At 39.1% G+C, this 18,592-nt stretch overlaps 4 protein-coding genes across 8 annotated transcripts in view; all 4 read right to left on the bottom strand.

Moving 5' to 3' along the window:
• The window catches only part of LOC109964454 (msx2-interacting protein), a 20,341-nt gene extending 15,578 nt beyond the window's left edge, over positions 1-4,763 (bottom strand). The window contains 4 exon segments of the mRNA XM_020607751.1: position 1; positions 3-185; positions 2,856-3,149; positions 4,419-4,763. The exon segment at position 1 is cut by the window's left edge and continues 281 nt beyond it. Of these exon segments, the coding sequence (XP_020463407.1) occupies position 1; positions 3-185; positions 2,856-3,149; positions 4,419-4,504 (564 nt within the window). The 5' untranslated portion in view covers positions 4,505-4,763.
• Positions 4,764-6,050: 1,287 nt separating this feature from the next.
• Positions 6,051-11,625, bottom strand: fblim1 (filamin binding LIM protein 1). Its single transcript, XM_020607823.1, has 8 exons — positions 11,515-11,625; positions 10,830-11,206; positions 9,526-9,686; positions 8,467-8,560; positions 8,185-8,354; positions 7,754-7,932; positions 7,374-7,494; positions 6,051-7,269 (listed from the first exon to the last, which is right to left on the bottom strand). Exons 2-8 carry the CDS (start codon positions 11,188-11,190, stop codon positions 7,159-7,161), a joined length of 1,197 nt encoding a protein of 398 aa, XP_020463479.1. The 5' UTR covers positions 11,191-11,206; positions 11,515-11,625; the 3' UTR covers positions 6,051-7,158.
• A 2,797-nt stretch (positions 11,626-14,422) lies between these two features.
• Positions 14,423-16,507, bottom strand: LOC109964452 (transmembrane protein 82-like). Its single transcript, XM_020607750.1, has 3 exons — positions 16,503-16,507; positions 15,398-15,524; positions 14,423-15,226 (listed from the first exon to the last, which is right to left on the bottom strand). The coding sequence occupies exons 1-3, from the start codon at positions 16,505-16,507 to the stop codon at positions 14,654-14,656; spliced, it is 705 nt and encodes a 234-aa protein (XP_020463406.1). The 3' UTR covers positions 14,423-14,653.
• Positions 15,530-18,592, bottom strand: part of slc25a34 (solute carrier family 25 member 34) — a 9,398-nt gene continuing 6,335 nt past the window's right edge. For 3 of the 5 annotated variants that reach the window (XM_020607719.1, XM_020607720.1, XM_020607721.1), the window contains exons 5-7: positions 18,139-18,291; positions 17,890-18,024; positions 15,994-17,783 (exon numbers count right to left, since the gene is read on the bottom strand). In XM_020607719.1, the coding sequence (XP_020463375.1) occupies positions 17,595-17,783; positions 17,890-18,024; positions 18,139-18,291 (477 nt within the window). In that variant the 3' untranslated portion in view covers positions 15,994-17,594. Of the gene's footprint in view, positions 15,567-15,993; positions 17,784-17,889; positions 18,025-18,138; positions 18,292-18,592 lie in introns of those variants that run through there. The other 2 variants (XR_002275512.1, XR_002275513.1) reach the window with 2 other exon arrangements.

The following is an 18,592-nucleotide window of genomic DNA, read 5'->3' as shown; positions in this document are numbered from 1 at the left end:
CAAAATGTGGGTCTGATGCCTCAAAGCTTCCCCCAATAGCACTGGACCCTGGGCCAGCAGCAGAAAACATAGAACGATCATGGTAATAGTCAGCATTGTAGTGACGCTGTCTGTCAAAAGAGCCACTGCGGTCATGGTGTCCATATGGGCTGGGATCGTAAGCACGTTCATGGCTTTCTGAACTACTGTAAAGTAAGAACAGAGGAGACAAGAAAAAAATAGTTATGATTCAAAACATAAATGTCAAAAAATGACTTTTTACTAAAGCTAAAATGCAAAATGATGAAAATCCAAATGGTCAGTACAGCAAAGACATCAGATAAGACATAAGGTCAATTTAAGTAACTTAATACAAGCAAAGATGAGTGCCAGTATTTCCAGTGTACTGATCCTGCTGTTTTTTTTTCTTGGTAAAATCTATTAGTCAATTTTTGATTTGGAATGATCAAAACCAAACATCTCTTCAATTCAGTTCCAGTTTGGCAACTAATAAATAAGTCAGGACTTGAACCTATGTTATACAACTGCTTTTTAAACTGTGCCTTATTTCAGCAACATTTGATAGTAAGTTTCATTCAAATGTGGATGTTTGGCTCCTGTATCTAACCTGTCACCAGCTTAAAATTGTTTTATTCACAAAGAGAAACCAAGACTTACAAAAGCTCAACTTTCTATACTGTACATTCATAAGCTGTCACATGGAACAAAATTGCCCCTGACTTTCATAGCGAATATTTGCTTCATTTTGATGATCAAATTGTACAAGCACATAATTCAGCAACGCTAAAATGTTGATCTTGGTCTGTTTCAATTACTACATTTGCAAAACTAAAAACATAAGTATTTTTAGACCCTCAAGGTGCCCAATGGAACTAATTTCAGATATTGTTTATGAACTACCGCTGTAAGAAAATTAAAATATAAACTAAAATTAAGTTTTCAACAAAATGTTTCTATCAAGGATCTAACTGACACTGCAATGTAAAATGCATGCAGTTCAGAATAATGCATTTACCTTGTAGCACTGATAGTGGAAAAAGGGCCCTTACATACACAAATGACATAAGCATATTTTATAAATGCATTTTAGAAAAATATACATTTCCTCTTTTGCATCAAAGTAAGAGCAGTGCAAAACCTGGTATTAGACAAAGCACTACAGTAGGTTAGAGAAAGAAAATATGCAGAGGGCAGAGCAATACCAACCTTTTGGAAAAGAAGTTACCAAAACTAATCCAAATAAAAACTAGGTGGTCAGAATGTGAGAGCCCACATGAAAAATCAAGGGGAAAAAAAAAAAAAAAAAAAATTCAATTGATCTAATTTGGCAAAAATTGTTCTCTTGAATCGTACTGCACATTATCTTCAAATACTGTGGAGCACTCGGCCAGTACATTGTTGATGTATAATCCACATTTAGGCTACTTTGTTCTCTTCACTGGATGGAAAAAGGGAAAAATAAAACAACCACAGAAACTGACCTCTGTATGGATTTCAGGACATGTGAGGGAAAAAACATAGTAACATAAAACCTCAATAAATAAATGCACTTAAAAATAAAGATGAGTAACTTCGGGTATTTCAGTGCATTCCAGGTTGCCTAAATGGTAAGACTGTGCTCAAACTGAAAATATCTCCAAATGGTTCAGTCTTGTCTTCTAGTATGAGAAAGTAGTATGTCCCAAAAAAGGATCAAAAATGTATTCCAGGGGTAAATGTCAAGTAGTCTAACGTCACATAAGCTGGTAGACTCGCAAACAGTATGATCACAGCACAAAATCCTCATAGGCTTGTTGAGACAACATAATTCCACAATCTACAGATCCCATCAGTTGTATGAACTAGATGATTTGTAGTAATGTTTCAAGACACCTTGAAAAGGTTGTCTTCAGCTTTCGGTACCATATGTGAGTGCTCTTCTCTTCACTGAGACCTTACACAGCCACATCCACATTTGAGTAATCCAAATGAATGGCAGCTACACCTATCAAGACTAGGGTCCACATCAGTACATCCAATAAGGGGTATCGTATCACATACATCCAGGAAATTACATCCCAACTATCCTGTCTTCACGTGTCTTCATGGCCATCAATCCAAAACAACAGATCCACAAACGCTGCTAGTTGTTTGTTTGGATCCTTAGTGCTCTTTGTTCTTCTTGGTATAGCTTCCGTATTTGGGACAGAAAGTGTTAATGATATATAGTTAATCTCATCCTAAAACAATTGAGATAGCCTAGGAAATACATACTACATCACTCTTTCTGGTGATATGTAACAAGTTCTTCCATCCATTTGTTCAAAACTTAAATCCAGAAAATGCAGTATCCGCAGATGCAAAAATGATAAAAGTACTCCATTGTTGGCAGGACCAGGTGGTAGGACCATGAATTTTTGATTTATTACCTGGAGAGACTCTTCAAAGAAAAGTGCATCCTTCATATCAGGGATTTATTTCCAGCCTCAAGTGATTCCAAGTAAAAATCAAGGATATATCCCATGTTGAGGAGAAAAATGGTTTTAAAAATCCAAAAGCTCCCGGGAGGCAGTTTCCCACAAAACGTAATAAATCCAACACTCACCAGGATATTCCTCACAGATGTAATATCCAAACCAGATGTCAAACCTTGAATTATAGTTACCTTACCAAATGATAGTGTATAGTTAATTTACTTAGATCCCATGGGAAAGGTGAGTCAGTTATGATGAAAAGTGGAACGATCCCTAGATTACCTTTGTGCAACCCCCTTGAGGCATCTATCCCTCACGAATGACCCCACTATGTGTTTAGGTTTAACACCTATCCAATACCTAGATTCCCCTGGATTTCATGGGGAGGCTGTGTCCACTTACCCATCTATTCTCCGTTCATAACGTCCCTCTCTGGTGTGAAGGGACACAGGTGGTCCAAAAGAGAACCCTGTAACGTCTCGACTGCTCGAGGGGGAGCTGTCTTCTAGGCCCCGTACAGCACTAGGAACTGACCCGGGTTCATTGTAGTCAGTCCGAAGGTCCCTGTCTCCCATCTTGTTGACAGCATTGTGAGCTTTCTGCGCACTTTTGATATCCACAAAATCCACAAAAGCTGCAACACCACCCTCTGACCCTCGCTTTCGGAGAACTTTAACACTCTCCACACGCCCATACCTGAGAGAAAATTACAATAAAAACAAAGAGAAAATTATATTCACACCAGTAAAGAATTAAGAAAGTGCAGCTGTTTGTCTAAGAGGCACTGACACACAGGCAAACAGTGATAATTCTTCTCCAATTATAAAGCAAGCAGGTTTAATGCTTCCTTTTATGCAACCCGACAGGAAGGAACTGTCTCAACTTTAGAAAGTGTCTTAAGTTTACAGTTCTTATGCTATATGACAAAGCTTGGTGTTATAAGGTTGGTAATGCCTAGAGGTTTCTAAACAGAAAAATTAAAGTATTACTATTTTTCAAACAACTTTCTGGTATCTCACACATGCCATATTTCAAGGTTTATAACTATAAAATAACATTATCCTAAATCACACAGCTGTCATCAGACCAAAAGAAATGTACCAATATAGCTCCACATAACTGTAATTGGACATGTTTGCCATGTTGTAGATACGTTTGCTGACGAGTTACTGAGTGGACTTCGGATTAAGTAACAAATAAAATTAGCATATAACGTGACATTGCTTTAAATGACTCATATGAACAGGAGAAAGCATAAAAGTTCAAGCTATTAGCTCTCTCTAAATGTAAGGTCTGGTAAGGTAAGGTAGTGGTAGCAAACCCTGAACTTTACTTGTAACTTGCCAACAACGAGTATCTTAGATGACTGTAAATATTGTGTACCGACGTCAAGCAGCTCAACAACTTGCTAATATTTTATTATCAGCTCAACGGGCTCAGTGATCGGTCTCGGACAATCTTTGTTTACCTTTTGATATTTATCTGATAAAATGCTGACCTCTGTTGACTAAAAGTTAGGGAATTAACGTTATGTGTCAGATGTTTCCAAATAATACAAGTCACAAACTGTTATTTGACCTATGTCCGGCTAACGTTAGCTGCCCCTGGGCTTGTACTGATCATGAAGACGTCTCGACTTCCCACAAAATGGTTGGCTGGGTGGTAGCTCAGCGGCTAGCAAACCTAGCTAACGCTACTTGCCTCTTGATGTTAGCAAAAAGTTGGCTAAACATTATAAATTGTAAACATTTACATTTGAGTGGTTATACTACCGTTATTTCTCTTCAACAAGTGTAACCGTGTTGCAATACATCGCAGGTAGTACAAAAGAAAAAATATGATTTGTAAAACTTAAAATGCTAACATTAGCTGAATTAGCATTGGTCGCAGGCTGCCCAGCTAACGTTAGCGCTACAGCTAAACGCGCGCTGCTTCGGGGATACCTCTTGCGTAACGTTAACCTACCGTTTAAAATATTCCACAATTTTCTCCTCGCGAACATGTTCGGGTAAATTTCCCACCCAAAGGTGTCTGGTTTCCCGAACCATCATGTGCTATTATTTCCCCCTTCACGCACATATGATCTCGCCCGTTTCTAATCCCTGCCGGTCGGAGGTCCGCCTGAACAAAATGAACGCCAACAGATTTCGTGACCGCTCTGGGCCTGATAACCTACTCCCGTACTGCCTTAGCTCCTGCGCCCTCGAGCCACACACACGAACGCGCATCTGACTCGTTGATGTCGGTTTTCGGTGCGAGTTGCGCGGCCACGAAGTCGGTGCGCACACGTACAATAGCGAGTACGCAGTTTCTTCAGGAGGAATCTGCAGCGCCCCTGCGGTGTTGTCTGGTTATTTATTAGAATAAATCCCAAGTGTTAAAGGACAAATGTCATCATCAAACGTGTATGTATTATATAAATGTTGAACTGTTGTTGAATTATTTGATAAAAGTTGAATTATGTCTTTACTGCCGAATATATAAATTGGCAAATCCTTTAAAACAAGGCTTGAGGCAACACTGGATTGGGTACCAAGAGACCCATTGAGTCCTAGTACCCCACTGTGTCACTGTTTTTGCCATGTATAGTGTGCTGTGTGTACAGTAGGCCTATCTAATGGAAACTGGGAGGCATAAAGGGCCCAACAGCAAATTTTAGAGCCAGGGATCCAAATAGGTTAATCTGGGCATGGTTGGAGGCTTGTTCCCTTAATCACTCATTGTGAAGTGATTATTACAAAACCAGTGATTGCTTTTTGTACATAGGTGACAAACAATTGCTAATAGCCCCATTTTGTGCCGCTCATGTATTTAGGTCACAGAAGTAACAATTAGTTTGTCTAAAAGAGAATTAACCACAGATGTTTGAAAGACCAAAATGGTTGTTTAAAACACTTAACCTGTCACTGTTCTAAAGGTACTTCCAGAATCTCCAAAAACCGTTCTAACCATCTGGGTGAATTTCCACAAGCTGAATGGTAAAGACTTTTAACCCATTTCCCAGTTGCGCCTTATTTTCCAAATCACAACAAAGATGGTAGCTCAATGGCTACACGAACAGGAAACAAAGATGCAACTTGAGCCACAGCACCAAAATATGCTCCTACTCATATAAAAACTCCTAGAAATGCCACTAGCACACCGGTGTGTTTTTGGCTCACTAAGCAAGTGTCAAAAACATGTCCAGCTCAGACAAAGGGTTTGTGCAGGTCAGCAAGAAATGTGGATAGAGCAGTCATTTTTTCCTGACAAAACTAATATTCATGTCAGCACTAATAATGTTTTGCAACAGCAAAAGTGTCTTGAAGGATTACATTTAATTTTAAGTTAATGATAAAATCTTTTTGATTTATGTATTTGGCAATTTGCTAATATGTGGATAGTAAACATATCAGTGAAATGTTCACAAACAGATAACAGGCTAGCAAACCATCATTCCAATTTACATTGAAAAAGAAAAGTAAGAAAAAACTGTGGTGTGGTGAATAGACACATACATAGACGACAGCTTTACCTTGTCCATAAAAATGTTTTAATAGATGTTTCTGATACACAGAAATATAATTCCATAAACAAGACATTTTGAGATACATGAAATAAATAAACAAAAATAGTCAGCTGGGATCTGAATGAGATGTTATTATTGTAATGCCAAATCATTATGAACAGTGCCATTGTTAGGTGAAGTGCGGTCCAGTGAAAAGCTTTACATGTTAAAAATGCAGATGTAATTACATCAAAAGCACCTTCAAGTTTTGGTCAATAGTGAGTGCTTCAGGATCATTTATTGTGCTCTATTATACATGGCTTTATAACAGCTCTAATGTTACTATTCAGTTGTGCTTACAAATTTTTACCACAAATGTTGTTTTACAATAGCTAAAGGGGTTTAGTGAAAGAGCAGAGTGTCTTTTCGGTTTAGTTTCTGTTTAGTGGGTTTGCCAATGGTTATTTTTTACCTGCTGTGTCTGAGCAGGTGAGTAAAATTATTAGATTTGAAGAGGGATTACATTCAGTCTGTCATATCATGAATTCAGGTGGCTGCCTGGATTAAGTTTCTGCAGCGTCGAGCCCAAAGGTCTTTTGCCTGCTAGAAAGATAAGGAACTGTTCTTGGACAGTAATGATACATATTGTATTTTACATTCAAGAAAATGTTTTCATTTTATCTAAAGATTTAGTTTAGCTGTGGTTTGGCTTAGCAGCTACACAATCACTGTTTAAACTGTAATCTTTCTCTCTTCCTCCTCTGTAATCTTAAAACATATCAATAGTGTATGTGTAATTTAACAAATGTTATGTAGCCTATGTTGAAGCTTGCCTCAAGATAAAATATATTAGTTCCCTTTTATATAGGTTTTTTATATATAAGTTTGTTTGTTTTTTTTTTAATATAAAGGGTTAATGTGAATGACAAACAGTATACTAATTTGGATTAAGAAAAATGTAATAAGTCTTGCATAAATATATTTGGTGCATTTTGTTGAGTTTATTGAGTGCAAAATTAACAAGTATAAAAGAGGAATACAATGATCTTCAGGAAATGATATATTGTTAAAAAAGGTAACATATTCAATTACTAAAAATATTTGTGACATTTATGTACTAGAGTCTTAAAGGCACATGCACCTTCTCTCATCTCTTAAAATTTGGACTCAGGGTCGATTTCAGTCCTTTGCAGTTTGCCCCATGCTATAAGGTCAGCGTTATTGCTGACCAGAAACCAGGTTCAGATGGCAAGATTTACAAAGCATCTTACCATCCAGTGGATAGCAGCCACGCTCATTTGGCTCAGGAGAAAGCTGGATAATACAGACCTGTAGATAAGATGAAATATTTATTAACAGATGGTGATTAATGTTTGTCTGTATGTTTTCATACTTATCAGTGGGTCCATACAGTACACTATTTGAACACCTACCTCACATCTGTAGCAGTTCTCATGGTAGGAGCGTCCCAGACATTCAACAGTGAAGCTGTCAGTACCATCCTCTTTGGGAATGATTAGCTGGTTACAGCTGCTACACTTTGGGGCATACTTCCTTCATGGACAAAATTTTAGAGGAAAGAAAATGATACATAAGGCAACTTTATTTGTGTAGCACCTTTCAGACACAGAGATAATTTGAACTGATTTACACAAGGTTAAAAAGGTTAAAAGATACATTAGACTAACATTTTAAGGCACTATGAAAAGCAAAATAAATGACAACTCAATAAAATGAAATTCAAACTCTCTTTGGTCAGTTGTATAAAGGATGTTTTCCCAGTAAAGCTTGCCATCAATTTTAATTTTCATACCTGTAGTAGTCCTGGAGGCAATACACTTCTCCAACTTCTCCCTGAGCAAAAGCTTGCTCTCCAATTTGCCTTTTACATGTTGTACAGGTGAAACAAGAAGGATGGTACGCTCGCTCCAGTGCACGGATCACATGATCTGTGATAACCTCTCCGCATGTCCAGCAAAGCTCCAGACTAGCCTAAGACACGGGAATAAATGGTTAATGGAGCAAACTGCTTTATTAAAAGACAGCAGCTAAAAGTTGACTGTAATGCTGAAATGAAAGTACAGTAATGTAAACCAGTGGATGCCAGGAAGGTAACCACAATTCAAAAATGTTAATCTCTATTGGAAAACAGTATTAATGTCAATCATAGAAATGAGCATGCAAAAACACTGGTGTGGATCTTTACAAAGATTTTCATACATATCTGCATATTAGTGGATCTACCTGGTAGCAGTCTTCACAGAGTGGAATTCCTGCCTTGTTGTAGTATTGTTTACCAGCCAGGGCAATGTGACAAGATCTGCACTGGAAGCAAGCTTCATGGTAAGTCCTGTTTAAGGCTTCTATTGCAGGTTCAGAGAGAGCCACGAGCTTCCGACAGAAGCCACACACCTCTGCATTGTACACAAACATCAAATGCCAAAGCAGGTTATAATAATGTGTGTGCTGCTGGAGCAGAACAGTTGAAAGCTTGAGTGGTAACTGTGTAAACAAAGATCAGGTTACCTTTACTCTCCCTGTTAGTGTCTTGACTGTGTTTATGGATCCCATGGGATTGTTCATCTTGGTATAACCCGCTAGATGGTGTCCTTGTTTCCACCTTAAAGCACATTGTTAATGTAAAACTAAACTTTAAACTGAGACAACTGACAAGTTTACAGGTGGATCTGGCCTTATAAGGTGAACTGCACCATTTAGCAGTACTCAGTTCTGAATATTCAGGGGTCATGATTGATGTTAGAAAGAGGAAAGACTAAGAATTGCTGTAAAAGTTACAAGCTGAAATGAGATTAATCCAAGAAAATTAAGATTGCAGTACATTGATATACACTATAAATTTCACAGTGTGTCACCTTTTCAGGGTGTTAACGGTTCTGTTTAAAATGCTGTTGAGTTATAAATCTTCTTTTGTTGCATTTTTAAACTACTTGTTCCAAATGGCTCACTGTGGCCCATATTGAACTCCTTTTAACTGAGAGAAACTTAATACAAATACAGATTCTGATTATCCTTGAATGTCATGGATGAGTAAGCTTGTCATTTCATGCTCTACTAGCATAAAGTCACTTCTAAAGGTGGAATGCTGAGTCACATCAATGTTTACCTTCTCTGTAGTTAATATTAGAACTACTAAACAAGGGAAAACTGAATCTCTTACACCTAATGCTGTGCATTTTTTTTTCAGAGTGGAAAGAAGTTGGATAATTGTTTTAACTTTGCAGAAAAATATGAGGTGCCTCTAAAATGATTCATTGAGGTATACAAGACTATGATACAATGAAAACAATCACTGTAAAGCAATGTAATATCAGAAGATTGGTACAAGAAAAGGAAAGACCTACATGTTGAGATTCAGCACTGCTAATGGGAACAAAAAAGCTTTTTTTAAAGATATCAATAGGTTGGAAAGTGCTTTTTTTGTGAAAATATGGCTTGTTCACTTCAAGCCGAATTTACTGAGCAAAACTGGGATCAAGTTTTCAAAACAGCAAATTACATTAGTGGTAAACATGAAGGTATGGGTGATGCAGATTTTCAGCAACACTGTGAGAAAAGTCTGCATACCTCTCTGTTGTAAACTGGCTGCCGGCCTGGGGTCACAGGGTGGGAGAGTGGTGTCTGGACAGAACGAGGTGGTGGAAGTGCTGATTCTTCAGAGAGCACTGTTCCCAGAGATGAAGGCAATGCAGCAGGAGGTGGAGGTGGAGGTGGAGGGGGTAAGAGCTCTGTTTGGCAAGAGAAAGACTTACTTCAAGTCACTTTGTAGTTACTTTCACAGAAACATATCATTTCCCATGCTGTTTATGTAATTTTTCTTGTAGTAAGCACTGAAATTTCCCAACATTTGGTAATTCAGGTTAAAAATATATGAAACCCCCAAAATACTTACGCATCCATATACATACAAATAAAGCCACCCAAAAATTTAAATGAATGAACTGGAAAAACAAGTTAAAATAAAGAATAAACAAAATAATGACTAAACAATGACAATGAAAAGGAAAAAGGGGAGAAATGGAAGTTTATGGGCTTATGTCTTCTAAGTATGTCTTTTGCAACTCATAGCCTATGTAGTCAGAAAGGCCAAATATGATTAAATTAGCAGTTCTTCATAGATAATACTTTATTATTTCCAACCTGAGAGCACACAAGACATCCTGAATCCCGGCAGTAGAAAGAGAAAGTAAAAAATGTTTCCAGTTTTAATAACATTAATGTAACATGACATTTCAGAGGCACAATGTGACAGTTAAAGCAGAAGAACCATAGATCTCTCTCATTTTTTACTTCCACATTCTTTGTCCTTGTCAAAATTTTCCCCCTACATTACCCATGATGCAACTCTACTGGTGACATTGAGGTGGAGATCATGCTACCGTTATGCTAGTAGTGACCTGTGTAGCGTTGAGCCACGGGCCTCAAGCAGAGTTGAGGAATGGGCTGCAGAGGTCTGATAAACTCGGTTCTTTCTGACTCCACACCTTCACATTTTTTTCACTTGTTCAAACTTGTAGTCTTCAGACCCAATAGACGCTGACTCAAGTGCCATCACCTAAGGCAATTTATCAACCTTTGTGCAGTTCCATCTGGACCCACAAAAGATGTTTTACAATTATTTTCACATAGTAGAAATCATCAAGACCAGAGTGACGTGTAAAATTGGTTCCCCATCAGTAAAGGTCAGGAAAGCAATGGCATCACATTTTTCTGTGGAAGACCCCAAAAAGAGCAATGATATATGATTTATGAATCAGGAATCACACCACCTTAACAAATAATTCATATGCTGACTTCTAAAGGACAAATCTGAAACATATGAGTTGTCCAGTGCACTATTTTGCATAAAATTCAAGATTTGACAAGAATACCTGCAGCACCTCTGTTGTCTTCCTGCTGCTTCCCCCTGCTGGGCCCAGACTGGGTGGATTTGGGAGTCTGAGGGCTTAAAGCTCCTGCTAAGGACCCTGCATGAGTCCTGTCTTTGCTTTCTATACTTCCATAAGACTTGGATGGTGAGTGATCTTCTTTCTTATGCCTGGGGGCGGGAACGCTGTCATTTGGGCCGACTCGTACAGCAGAGTGCTGCTTGTCTATGGCCGGGGCACTGTGAGCTTGGAGGGTGGGCTGCTGCTGTGTCACAGTGGCTTGGTAAGGAGATGCCAGAGTGATGAAGACAGAGGACACCATCCTTTTTGGTGGAGCTGCTGATGCCATCACTGCTTGCGACATTTATCGTTTTGCAGTCCTGTATATAAGGACAATCAGAGAATAGAATCACATAATAGACTCAACATCTTACTTGATCTTTTAAGCAACACTGGAGTTTAAAAATCAAACATACCAGCATTAAATTTTATCACTATCATGTCAGTAGGTGTACACGCCCTCTCTGTCACCTTTGTGGGAGCATTCACTCTCACTTTAGAAAGGTAAAATCACACACTCAGAACTTTCATTATCCATAATGAATGGTTTTAGAAACAGAAAGCCCAAATGTGAATTATCTGTTTCCTTCAAACTCAATCACACTGTCTGTGAGCTGCCATTACATACCTGTAAGAAAATGTGGTGTGAAGACAGCTTTCTTCTTTCTCCTTCACAAAACGTCTCGTTTGTTTTCCCTCCTATAAGCTTCCACACTGAGAAGACTACTCCGGTAGGGAGAGCGACTATCTGCAGAAGGCCACTCCTTTTCCTTGTGCACCTCCCTCCCCAGCTCTCGACCATTGACCCCTCCTCCTCCCCTGGCTGAATGACAATACCACCTCCCTCCCAGCCGTAAAAGGTGAACAGTTGATCTCAGGCAAAGTGCAGTAAAACATGACACATTCAATAACTATGAAAACTTGGCAAACACACACTGGCATGTCCGTATGCACGTCGCCTCACACTGAGTCATGTGAGGCTGTGCAAACGTACCAAAAGCAAAGAGTCTGACTTTTTACAAATGCAATATACAGTACCATAAAGTTTCTGATAAGGTTTTCACCGTTAACACACAAGCACTGACATACAGCCACCTCCCACCTCTTAATCTTCTTCCTGCCAGCAGGATGTGACTGTACCTGCCTTTTCTAGCAACTCTCTATCTCAAACCGTCCTCTTTCACTCTGCTGTGCAGCTCTGCCTTATTGTTCTGTCAGCTTTATTTTCCTACCTCCCTCAATGAGTCTGCCTCCTTTTTCTTCTCCCTCTTTCCTTCTTCCCTTCCCCCACTACATTATATCACTTTAGCCTTGACTCACCATCAGCGTCTCATGGCATTGTTTCCATTTGTGCCTCTGGAGCACAGAACTATAATGTCTGATCATATGTGGAGAACTTCACCAGACTCTCCTGATGAAGCTTTTGTGTTCAACGATACAGTGGTAGAAGCTCCGCAGTGCAATGAACCAAGGCACTGAACGAGAGGAAGTGTTGGTATATTAAGAGAAGGGAAACAATGAGCGATGTCTGTGGGAGCTGTGATAAAGCTTTGTTGTGTTGGGCGCTCGCCACTGGAGCGAGTCTAAGCAATATCAGGCCTGCTAATCACAAATATTGTGGTTAGTTTCTGGAGCCAGTCCTTATGAGGTCAACTCCCTGGTTTGAGAAACTAACTGTTGAGTAAAACTTGTGGAGGGGCAGTGAGGCGGGAGTATGTGTGAGAGAGAGTTAACAGGAGATGAGGAGAGTGATGGGGGTCTCTGTTGTTCCAGCTCTGTGGAAAGGAATGCTGCAGTGATGTCACAGCTACAGGAGGGAGCATGCCTACTGATGATACAATCCCCAGACCTCCATGCTCCGCCCCCCAACACCCCAAATCCTCATTAAACCCACTGAACCTCTGAACAGGACATTTTTATAAATTGAATCCTCAGTTTTTAACTACAGTATTTGGTGGGCCCGCAGAACAACGATAGAATGAGGGTGAAATGAATGAAAGGAAAGGAACAGAAAAAAGAGTAGATAAGAAAAACAGCTGCATGTTCACATTTACACTTGCTGTGGATTTCTTGACTATGAACATCTGCAGAAGTGGAGATAATACAACTAAAAATGAATTTCAGTGACTTTGCCAAACGTGCATCCGGTTTGGTGAAAATCATCCAAGTAAAAGCAGAAAAGTAACTTTTTTCAAGATGACTGAGTAAAAGTTGGAGGAGTACTAAGGAGTATTTCAACAATAAAGTAGGGGAAATTGTGAGAGACAGATTTTTTAAATTACAAAGCTCCCATCTACAGTCAAAGAAGATATTTTACAACTGTTTTCATAAGGTGAGTTGTCCTCGATACAAGTGGACTGATCTCGCCTAAAATTGGTGGAGGGCTCCTTGAATGGGTGACATAAGTTCATCGTGTCACATCCTTATGATTCCTCTGCTATTCATCGATGCTTTTTTGAGTGTGATTTATAAAGAAAGAGCTTCTCAAAGTCAAAACTGTTTTAAACTAACAGAAAAGTAACATATAAAAAAGGTACATCAAAAACCTTCAACGTTTCAGATCCAGAGTACTTCTGACCCTTGACAGAAGTCTTCTTCTTCTCTTAGTGTAGTTCTTATCTTTTTACACCTTTTATCAGCTTTATACAGATTTTTTTTGCACTATTGTTTCTTAAAACTACCCCAACTTGGTATAACTAGGGTGTATAGCAAAAGAAATTCATACATACATTTAATTTAGTTTATCAGTCCCTTTTTCATCCAGGTCTTTTATTACATAAGGTATAGTAACATGCACAAGTACATCATAGCAAAGAAAAATCTTTCATAAATATTTTCATGAATCACTTGCTGAAGCTACTAATCTTCTGAGCCGAGCATGGGTCAAATCTTTTAGTTAATACAGGAAAGAAAGCAGCAGCTGCAGTATGGTGTAAAGTTATACAGTCGTTCTGTTTCACACAGCTGTGGCGTTCAGTAACAGTCAGTACACAGTTTATGCCATAAAATGAGGCCACAGTAATTCTTTTCTTGATGGTAATACTGGATGTTAGTGTACTGTATAGTTACTGGTATTTGAGGTAGATGTCAGGCACACCATCATCTATCATCTCATGTGTTCCCTTGTTTTGTGACTAGAGCTTTGTTTATATTTTCTCAAGCTTGTATCTTCTTCTTCCTAAAAAGGAAGCACGACAATTAAATGTCATTTACATTTCTCAACATTATTAACAAGTTACACAATGAATACAGACATGGCCATGCTGTCAAAATGGCAGCATAAATATTTCTCTAATGATTTTATTAGTGGAATCAGTTTTTGAGAGGAAGCAATTGTTCATACAGACCTTTAACACAGCTTGGAGTAGGTCCTGAGAAGGCAGAAGACAGACGGCTTCTCCCAGGAAAGCAATGAGGACGTGGAGGACATCAGACCATTCACCCACTGTCAGCATGAGAACCAGCAAGGCTGCCAGTCGCAACACTGCAGCGTGCAAGAGGGCCTCTGTGCCACTGCGACGCTGCTCATCCTCTGCAGAAAATAAATAAATAAATAAAATAAAAATGACACAGTGATGTCAAAAGGTCTTGTGTCTGCTCATTTTCTGAGATTTGATATCATTTATAAGCTTATGCTTTGTATGTACAGTTTTTATTGGTTATTTTTAAGGTCTCATTTCATATTTCTTAGAGATGGACCCATTTTCAGCCTCTGTCCTCTCAGATTGTGTGTTAGTGTTATTCTTGATGTGGCATTATGTATTTTATTATGCATGTTGTGACATCACTGGTGTCTCTTCTGTTATTTGACACTGTACATGTGAACCAAAGTAATATAATCTGAATTTTTTGCTGTCTTTTCTATGCCATGTCTTCCTAAAAGGTTCACTTTCACTTCCCACATAGCTGTCCTGACCACCACCTTGAACATAGACCACCAGCATCGTGTAGCAGAGTGTCAGGGGAGTCCACAACTTCAGAGCATCCTTCTGGATTAGGAAGTGTTCATAAACTGTAGCAGTGGATGCCACAGTTGCTGCAGCAAAAGCCAAGACAACCACTTTTTGCAGTGAAGTCAGTATAGTGTGTCCGGAGGTCAGAAGACTGATGCATTTCCCACAGTAACGCTCCGTGCTATGCAGTGGGTAGAGTCTGGCCACATGGCTCCACAGACTGTGACTGGTGCTTGCAAGTCTCCAGCTCAGAGCAGCTGCCAGAAACAAGCTGAAGGAGCTGTGTGGAGCCCCCTTATGGAGGAAGTCCAGAGTACAGGTGAGGCCGCAACCCAAGGAAAACTGGCACTGGATCAGGAGGAGGTCTAGGCCTCTACAACCGGCATCCTGAGTGAAGATACATACAGGAGCATAGATGAAAACAGGTCAGTTTAGGGTAAGAATGGTCTACATGTTGAACACAAAAAAACAAAAGCCACACCAGACCACTCTGAAATAGATGTAAAATGAGCTGCAGTTCTTCAGTTTCAGCTGTGGTCACCTGTTTGAAAAACTCACCAGTCCTGCTGATGCCCAAGCAGAAACAGCTCTGACAGCAAACTCTAGCACTAGGAGAGAGGAAACCCTCGAGCCCACCAGAGACAGGAGGACAGTCAGGGACCAGAACTGGAGCGTTGTTCTCCAGCTGGGTGAGGATGACCTCTGTTTACTTTCAGTTTCAGAATCACTGTGTGGAAAGCAGTGGTGGAAAGTAACCAAGTACATTTACAGTGCTTAAGAACACTTCTGAGGTATCTGCACTTGGATATTTTTTATTTTGTGCTACTCCACACTTTGACTTCATTACATTTTAAAGGCCAGTGTTTTATTTTTTTATGCCACTACTTTTATAACTTTAGTTACTAGTTACTTTTCAGAACCATATTAATAAAAATAACAGTATAATCATAAGACTATTGATCTTTGGAGGAAAATTCAAAAGATACCCAATAGTACTTTGAATTATAAGCATATAAGATCATTAAAACTAGCTCCCCCTTTACCAGCTGCAGCATTAAATGTGATGAACAATAATGCAAGTTACTATAATCCAATAATATGATCTATATTAATGTTAAATGTTCCATTCTGCATAATGAATACTATCAATAATTTAAGTATAGTTAGTTAATAATACTGTTACAAGTAAAAGTCCTGCATTCATTCATGTATTGTTACTTTTAATTAAGAGATCTGAGTACTTCTTCCATCAGTGGTGTAAACAAAATTAGAGAATACCTCTACTGCTCTTCAAAGTTCACCACATTTTCACTTTGTTTTTTTAAGCATAAACTCACCTACATGACTGAACAAAGTAGTAAATTCTCAGCAGACTGCAGAGCACCAATATTCCACATGCACCCACAAGACCTTAAACGCAACCAAAAATATGTATGTAGAGAAATCACTTTACATTGCAGAATACTTGAAAATGGGGATTAAAAAAAACTATAGAAGGTTTTTATACCTACAATCAAGAAAAACATGTCAACCAACCTTGAAGAAAGCAGTCAATTGAATTTGAAGCAAAAGGAGTCGAATCAGAGGTTCCCAAGATCCAGGAGAAGGGGAGAAACATTTTTTAAATGAGCACAGGGACACACATAAAAAGCACTGACACTACCTCATACTAACTTAGTCTGAAACCTGGTTAGAAACAACAGTGACAAACAAGGCTTATACTGAAGCCCTGTAAGATTTGGTAAAGGTAAAGGTTCACATTAGCTTTATTTCTTCTTGCTGATCAGGTCTGAGTGCGCTCCATTCTTCAGCTCCAAAGGTTAAGTGTGATTAGACTGTGGTTGTCAGTCTACTCATTTTCTGATGAAATGGGCTGAAAGTCCTCACAAAAAAATGATTAGGTTTACTAAGCAAACAGACAACTTCTAACTGGGTCAAAATAAAATCCCACTTTACTTGCCATGCCTCTTAGATACTGTATGTATTTCAAAGATGCAGCTCTTGTGCTCCAGAAGATACAAAAACACTAAATGATCAGTGAATAAAATCATTCCCATTAGACAGATTTCTTTACATAACAGACAAGTCTACAAGAGTTCTGGATTAAACCAGGAGGGATTAAAGCTCCCACACTGGATTATAAACATGGAAAACAGATCTTGTGTTTTAACAATCCAGACTTCTTCTTCAAGTCATCGGCAATTCATTGAGAGAATCTCCTCTCTCTAAATTAGGCTCTGCTGAAAGCTGACAAGTGAACACCTGAGAGACTGTTTGAGGTATTTTAAGATATAACCTGATAGTTCCTCAGCTTCATATGCTGGTAAATTTCAACAGGAACTTTTCAGAATGTTTGTCAGGGTCTATATAACACATGTCCGTCTCGATCAGTTACTTGAATGTCCATCCAACGTCGTTGCTTCCTGAAACAGACCAAGTCCCACTCAAAGCAATTTGGGAAATACGCTTATACAGCATATAACAATTGTGTGTATGGTAAATATAAAGCTAAAGTCAACGGCTGGTTGTCTTATCTTAGCATAAATACCGAAAATAGGGTGAAACAGCTAGCCTGGCTCTAGCTACCTCCAGATGTGAGTGGTATCAATTTTCTCATCTAACTCATATTAATAAAGCAAATAAGCATATTTTCCAAAATGTCAAGCTTTTTTTTTTTTATTCAGTGTTTTGTCAGTTGTTCGACAGCCTCGACTACTGTAGCCGACTTCAGTGATCCCCAGGTGTTTGGGATGTTTTAGCTTCTCCCCTGGCTCTGGTTGTGATTCACTGTCTGTTGCCTCATCAGATCCCAGAACAGCATGCTGAGCATCGTGTGTGGGGCCAAGCGCAGGAACACAGGGCCCATGCCTTTATACAACCCCAGCGGGCCCTCAGCTTGGCACACCTTCAGCATACAGTCTGAAAACCCATGGTACAGGCGTCCCTTAAAGGCAGATTGCAAAAAACAGTAAGTCACCAACAGCTTTTGATTAATATGCCATTATTGAAAACAAGGACACATTCTATGAAAACGGATTATTTAAATCCACCTTGTGAAACTCGTCCACTGGCTGGTTGTAGAGCCTCGTACTAATGACGTCAAATGGTGTCATAGTGATGGCCACGGCAACGCCACTGATGGTGGCAGCTATCAAAGCTGTGAGCCATCTGCTTGGACTAAACCACTGCAAGCAAAGAAAGAAACTCATGATTAAGTGGAATTTGACCATAGGCTGATGGCATGATGGTAACCGTTTGGCTTCATGTGCTCTAAAATGTCAGCTGTGCATCACATCTACCTGGGAGTGTGACACCCAGTCCTTGGCCGAGGTGAAGGTTGCCAGTTGTGCAGCTGATCCCACCATGACTCGAGGCACAGCCCCATTCACACCCCTCCAAAGACCAATTAAGCCTTCTTTTCTGTAGATGGTAACAAAGGCATTGGACACTCCCTGAAATAGAAGAAAGCCATCACCAGTGATTTAGAAGTAGCAGATGTCTAATAACATACTGTTGTTTTTCTGTTGTGCGGTTATACTTTATATTAATAGAGATGTCTCTTCCTATTTGTGCAGTAACTTGCAAATGTATTAAAAATGTCTTTTTCATGTGTAAAACGAGTAATACTTGTGGATGCCAGCATAGCAGATGCTGGTATGTCATTATGTTTAAGGTCACTTCACTCTGAATTTAATGTATGTTCAAAGATTTAAAGGATCACTTCACACTAAGATTGATGTTTTGATTTTTTTT

Source organism: Monopterus albus, unplaced genomic scaffold (assembly GCF_001952655.1).
Source record: "Monopterus albus unplaced genomic scaffold, M_albus_1.0 scaffold89.1, whole genome shotgun sequence".
NCBI lineage: Eukaryota > Metazoa > Chordata > Actinopteri > Synbranchiformes > Synbranchidae > Monopterus > Monopterus albus.
The sequence above is the reverse complement of the archived record's forward strand: the minus strand, read 5'-3'. Positions and strand labels throughout refer to the sequence as shown.